The following is a 6,742-nucleotide window of genomic DNA, read 5'->3' as shown; positions in this document are numbered from 1 at the left end:
TTAAGAGACATCGTATGCTTCATCTTGAACTGGATTGGTTCAAATTCGAATTGGAAGAACCTAAACTAAAAAAATTGGAACCGAATCGTTTGAACTCCTGCCCCCAGAATCACTGCAGAGTGGGCTCCCATTTAACCCTAAATCCAAAACCATTTTAACCCTAAATCCTTTAAGAGTAACCGGGTTCACTCCGCAGTGACTCTAGGAGCAGGAGATCTGATTCCAAAAAAATTGGGTTAGTTTAGGGGATCCGGACCCCAGCAAGCCAGTGTCCCAAAAGGAAAAATGAATAAAATAAAGAGAAAGTACGGATTTACTAATAATAATTTCAATTTTTTTTATTCTTTCTCAGATTTTTTTTGGGTTTTAGCTAGGTTAAAAGGGATTAATTATGGCAATCAGTGTTTTAAAATGCGGTTTTGTTCATGCATGCGGAAGGCCACTGCATACTGCATATGCGGTATGTGGACGCATATGCGGATTTTCATGCGGATTTATATATGCGGATTTTAAAATAAAAATTCACGTATATATATGTATCATATTCATATATTTGAATTTATTTTCACATAATAACATAACCAATAATATTTTTTTGACTTTTTTTAATATAAATTTTAATTAAAATACAATCAAATTATCAAAACCGCATGGAAAAACTGCATGGCTGCATATTTCAGTCCGCATAGCCGCATATTCAGACCACATGGCCGCATTTTTAATCCGCATGACCGCATATTCGGCCGCATGATCAAAACCGCATGAAAAAACTGCATGGGCATTCTGAGCACGGCTGCCGACCGCATACACATATGCGGCCCATGCGGCCGCATTTTAAAACACTGATGGCAATTGTGTTTGGTGCCATCATCCTCATATTTTTCTCAACAAACGTGATTTGCACAATAAGAACATTGAAAATAAAGAACTTACATTGTAGAGATTGAAGAAATTGAAAATAAAGAGCAGTCGACAACACGAATTAAAAAATTGAGAATAAAGAACTTGCATTGCTCTAAAGTACTTATTAGGTTTAACAAAATGGTACAATAAACAAGTGTGGGAATTTAAGAACGCTTAACTACAAAGTACTGTTTGAATTTTTTACTCTCGTCTGAAATAGCAGTTTTGTTATACGGACCAATGTTGTAAATATCGTTATGCGGTTGTCGGACGGATATAGTACCATCAAGTGATTAATCAGAAATAATCTGGAATAATCGGTCATTATCGAAAATAATTGGCCGATTAGTCGGAAAAAATTGTGATAGTTTGATCACTGACAATGACTAATCAGTCAATTAATCTATCTAAATGGATGTTTTTTACAACACTGATGACAGACTGAAGGTGAGTTTAAGAATACCTAATTCTACATTCAACATTCATCAACAAGAACTTTGTGAATTTAACTTCAAAATTTATCATATTTATATCAAATTACGAATTCAAACCGTTGAAATTGATTTACTTCACAAGCTATGTATTTACATATTAAATTTATAAATATTCGAATTGATTTAGTATAAAGTCAAACAGTCAAGTAATAATGAAAAATAAATACATTATTTTTTAATGCTTGACTTTATACTAAATTAATTCAAAATTTTATATTTAACATTTAAAAATATCATTGAAGTAAATCAATTTTAACAGTTTGAATTCTATAGCAAGTTATATAATGTTTATGTCTAATATTGAAGAAAGATTTAACAATGATCTCGAGATTTATATTTGTGGCTGTAATCTATAAAAATGAAATTATTTTTGGGGAAAAAAATTAGCCAAATGCATTTTAATAATTATCTTCGAAAAAGAGAAGAAAGCAAATAAAACATAATAAAGTAAGAAAAAAAAGGGGGGAAAATGTAAGCAAACCCTCAGCCGCTCCTCTTGAGTCTTTACAGTCCCCTTTCTAAAAACTAAAAACCCTAGCAGCCCTCTCTCCAAAACAAACCCTTCGGTGCCTCTCTCACCTCCCTCCTTCTCTCTTCGCCGTCTCTCTCACCCTTCAGTGCCTCTCATCTCCGGTTCTTATAATAATTTCAACCAAGTCGTCTGGTTCCATTTAACCAACACTCCATTTTAGTTCCCAATCTCCTCCTCAGGTCAGAACCCTAAACTAACTCTTAAACCTTAGCAGCACGCTTCTTGGCAAACCTCCAATTTGGTAGCCATGGAGATGGAAGCTGGAGGAGGCGAGAGTAGTAACGCGAATAAGCAGAGAAAGCACAAGGGGAAGCATGATAAGCCGAAGCCATGGGATGATGATCCCAACATCGATCGATGGAAGGTAGACAAGTTCGATCCATCGTGGAACGAAGGTGGTTTGCTCGAAGTCAGCTCCTTCTCTACTCTATTCCCTCAGTACCGAGGTTTTCTTCGCCAATCTTTTCTTTATTTGTGTTCATGTAATTTGCATAGTTATTATTGTAGGAAGTGTTCATTGGTTTGTAATCGTCATCTGTATGATGCTAATTTTTTTTCCATTGCATCGATTTGCTTCAATTAACCAACTTTGTGATGTTCAATTTAACCACTGAAACAAGCTTTTCAGATAAGGTTTCATGACTTTGTGCTTGGGCCTCATTCTGAGATCCATTTTTTCTTAAGCCTGTTGAGCAGATGAGAAACTTTAGTTTTGAGTTAAAGTTGTTAGCTAACATGAAGTTCAAAATCGGGTATTGTTGGATAAGTTTCTATTGGGCTACAACTATACTTGTTAATTTCGACCTTTTGTATTTACTTGTTAAAGTTGAAAAAAATATATGCTGGTTTCTCTTTTTTTTTTTTTTTCTCAAATCTCCAGAAAGGATGATAAATATTAACACTGTGGAAAATGTGACTGATGGTGCTGCAATATATGTTTGAAATATAAAATATGTGGCTAAATCATTGGATAAGTATCATAACAAATAGGCACACTGAAGGGGAACGTCTGCTTAACCCCCCCTGAAGAGGTTTAAATTTATGCACAAAATCCATTCAAGGTTGAATTTAACATTAGTGGAATTCTTTTGGATATATTGCTACTTGTTACTGGGCATTCTGTAATATTTGTTGGTTCATAATCAAATTCCAATCTGAGCTCACTTCTCCTGGAGTGCCTAACAGTACATACTGTTAAAATGTTGTATAGAGAAGTATTTGCAAGAAGTATGGCCTATGGTAAAGAGAGCACTCAAGGAGTTTGGTGTGGCTTGTGAACTAAATATGGTAAGAAATTCATCAAAAGTTATAAATTGTATGTAAATTAGGATTTAGTGTGGGATATATTTTTTATTGTGATTTTTAGAACTTTTCTGTTTGTTTTATTCTGCTAGGTTGAGGGATCGATGACTGTGTCAACCACTCGTCAGACTAAGGACCCCTATATAATTGTCAAAGCACGTGATCTTATAAAGCTCTTGTCACGTAGTGTGCCAGCACCACAGGTACGTTAAAATACTGTATTTTAACACCAAAAACCCTTTAATAATTTATATTCTCAAAATGCATTAGAATCTTCACCTATACGGCTGTACCTATTTTCTTCTAGTTTTTTCATAGAAGTAACTAGCAAAACCTTACAAGTTCTTTGGTGTGCACACTTCTCGTGTATTTTTTTTTTTTTTTCACAAACGTGATATTTCATCTGAATTAACCATCATGGTAATTTACAATTAGGGGTGTTCATTGGGTCCGGCTTAGTCGGTTTTGAACCAAACAGTTCGGTTTTTTCTGTTTAATGGTTTGGTTCGGTTTTCTTTTTAAAACTGAATTATAACTTCGGTTCGGTTTCAAAATTTTCAAAACCGAAATAACCGAACTGACTGAACTTTTATATATTATGAATTTGGTCCGGACTGCCTCAGTTTATTTCTTAATCAATTGCTTTAAATACTTCGGTTTATTTCTTAATATCCCGGTTTATTTCTTAATATACATCAGTTTATTATAAATCAATTGCTTTAAATAAAAAATTAATATATTTCGGCTGGAACCGAACAAACCGAAATAAAACTTTAGTTCGGTTCGGTTCTATTTTTGAAACCGAATTATAACTTTGGTTTGCCTAGTTCGGTTCGGTTTCAACCGAACTGAACTGATGAACGCCCCTATTTGCAATGGTTCACATTTTAAACCGAACCGAACTGAACTGATGAACGCCCCTATTTGCAATGGTTCACATTTTATTTCACTGAATTAACCATCATGGTAATGTTCAATGGTTCACATTTTTTTTTTATATCTGTAGGCAATCAAGATATTAAATGATGATATGCAGTGTGACATTATCAAGATTGGGAGTCTCGTTCGTAATAAGGTTGCTTCATCTCCTACTTAAGTTTTGATTGTCAACATTTAAGTTGCTACTTTCGATATGTTTCTTCTAGATTTCTCTCACCTGTCTTATTTCAAAAAGATATTTTCTTCTAGATATTGATTCAAGGAATTGTACCAATCTCAGGAACGTTTTGTAAAAAGGCGAGAACGTCTCTTAGGGCCCAATCTAACTACTCTGAAGGTATTACTTACAAATTAAAACAGAGTAATTAATTTTTTTATCTGTATTACTTGCAAATTTATAAATAGTTTAATTAAAAAATTTATCTTTCTAATTTTTTTCTAATGTTAACTTTCTATGTAGGCCATTGAAATCTTGACTGGATGCTACATCTTAGTTCAGGTTTGTATAACCTATGCCTTCCCTACAATTTAAATTTTATAAAATTTTCTTTAATGGCTAACAATTGTCGCTCTTTTATAATTGTAAAGGGTAATACAGTGGCAGCTATGGGCTCTTTCAAAGGTCTAAAACAAGTCAGGAAAGTTGTAGAAGACTGTATTCAAAATGTTTTGCACCCAGTTTATCACATCAAGGTTGAAGGCCTTTTCCTTTTTCCCATTATCAATTTGCCTGTCTTTCTTGTCCTGTTGTTTGGATTTACATCCTTTAAATACCTTGACATTTTATTTTGACAAATATGCATTTTACAGATTCTTTTAATGAAAAGAGAACTCGCAAAAAATCCTGCACTGGCAAATGAAAATTGGGATAGGTTCCTTCCAAAATTCAAAAAGTAAGGAACTTCCAATCAATTTCTTTTCCATATAATTTTTTATCCGTACATTAATTATTCTGATTTTATTTTTTCTTTCTAACAGGAAGAATGTGCAGCAAAAGAAGGTTAAAACAAAGGAGAAGAAACCATACACACCTTTTCCCCCTCCTCAGCCACCCAGCAAGGTCACAAGCCAAACCGTAGTACTTATTAGCATGACTAATAAAACAGTTGGGTAATATGTTAATTTTTCCTTTTGTATCATTGATTCTACAGATGGATCTCGAGTTGGAGAGTGGAGAGTTTTTCCTTAGTGAGAAAAAGAAGTCGGAAAGAAAATGGCAAGAGAAGATGGAAAAACAGACTGAAAAGACCGCTGAAAATAAGAGAAAGAGAGAAGCTGCCTTTGTTCCCCCAAAGGTTTTGTTTTCTATTTTTTTTTTACGATAATGTACTTGGCATCAGATCTTTTACCTACTCTAGTTTGACATTAGTGTAATTCTCTGTAGGAAAAGAATACTACAAATGAGGCAGGATCTTCAGGAGCTAATAATGAGAAAAGCGAGGTTGCTGCATTAGCAAAATCTTTGAAGGTACAATTTTTTACTTGCCCTTTTATTTTTTTCATTCCCAAGTCAAAATATATAAACAAGAATGGTACTGCGGTAGGGGCCAGATTTGATAGCTCATTTTCTTGGTTTAGTTTCTCAATTGGGGTGGTTTGAGAATTTGAGTGATGCCTAATGATAATATTTTGTCAATAAACCTTAGATAGTACCATACTGGTTCTACTGTTTTTATACACCGTTATCAGAATGTACTTGAGACAACCCTAGACGATCCAAACCTAAATGACACAAGAACCTGAACCTGAAACAAAGTGAACTTGAACTGACCCAAGCCTGACTTGACCCAGCTTTATGCTGACACGAGATGATCCAAACCCAAAGTCTGAAAGAACCTAAAACCTGAGACAGCCCAAATCCAAAGCAACTCAAACTTGATAGAACCCGAGATGATCCAAACCTAAATGATCCAAGAGAACCTGAACCCGAAATGAAGCCAAGTTGAACTGACCCAAACCTGACCTGACCAAACCTGAAGCTGACATGACCTGCTTGATTGCCACCTCTACTTGATTGTCATTGTTACTCAGTTGTTAGCCCCCCATCGTAATGACAGGGATTGAATTCTAGAATAAATCATTGTCAGAAAGATTCTTTTTAACCAGCTCATCTATTGCAGAAAAAAGCAAAGGAGTTTAGAAACAATCTGGCTGATCAAAATGTGAGAGCCGAATCATACATTGCAAATGCTGATCAAGCACGGCCGAACAAGAAGAAAAAATCATCAAAATCTGATTGAGGGGACTCCAGAAACTAAACATTACAGCAATTGATGATATAAATTTTATCCCTTGGGTGTAACAGCATTCCTGGGACTAGTTTTGGAGATTTAGTCTGTTTGTTCAATGAAGGTCAAAAGCTGAGTGTTTGTGGGATTTGCTCTCTGTTTGTGAAATTGATCTAAAAAGAACATTAACCTTGAAGAGAGGAAAGTTGTATTCATTGGTTTAGTGTTGAACTTGGTACCACCAATCCTGATGAGAATATGTTGTCACTGTCTTCAGCTGTGGGTAAAGACTAAAGAAAACTTGAGAGATTATTATTTAGAGAAAATTTCTAAAAATAGCCAAT

At 34.6% G+C, this 6,742-nt stretch overlaps 1 protein-coding gene across 1 annotated transcript; it reads left to right on the top strand.

Moving 5' to 3' along the window:
- The first annotated feature begins 1,939 nt into the window (after positions 1–1,939).
- Positions 1,940–6,670, top strand: LOC144547135 (RNA-binding KH domain-containing protein). Its single transcript, XM_078295727.1, has 12 exons — positions 1,940–2,375; positions 3,140–3,216; positions 3,324–3,434; positions 4,238–4,306; positions 4,451–4,507; positions 4,631–4,669; positions 4,759–4,863; positions 4,981–5,063; positions 5,149–5,230; positions 5,322–5,465; positions 5,555–5,638; positions 6,291–6,670. Exons 1-12 carry the CDS (start codon positions 2,177–2,179, stop codon positions 6,408–6,410), a joined length of 1,170 nt encoding a protein of 389 aa, XP_078151853.1. The 5' UTR covers positions 1,940–2,176; the 3' UTR covers positions 6,411–6,670.
- Positions 6,671–6,742: the final 72 nt, after the last annotated feature.

Source organism: Carex rostrata, chromosome 31 (genome assembly GCF_964058835.1).
Source record: "Carex rostrata chromosome 31, lpCarRost1.2, whole genome shotgun sequence".
NCBI classification, from domain to species: domain Eukaryota; kingdom Viridiplantae; phylum Streptophyta; class Magnoliopsida; order Poales; family Cyperaceae; genus Carex; species Carex rostrata.
The sequence above is the reverse complement of the archived record's forward strand: the minus strand, read 5'-3'. Positions and strand labels throughout refer to the sequence as shown.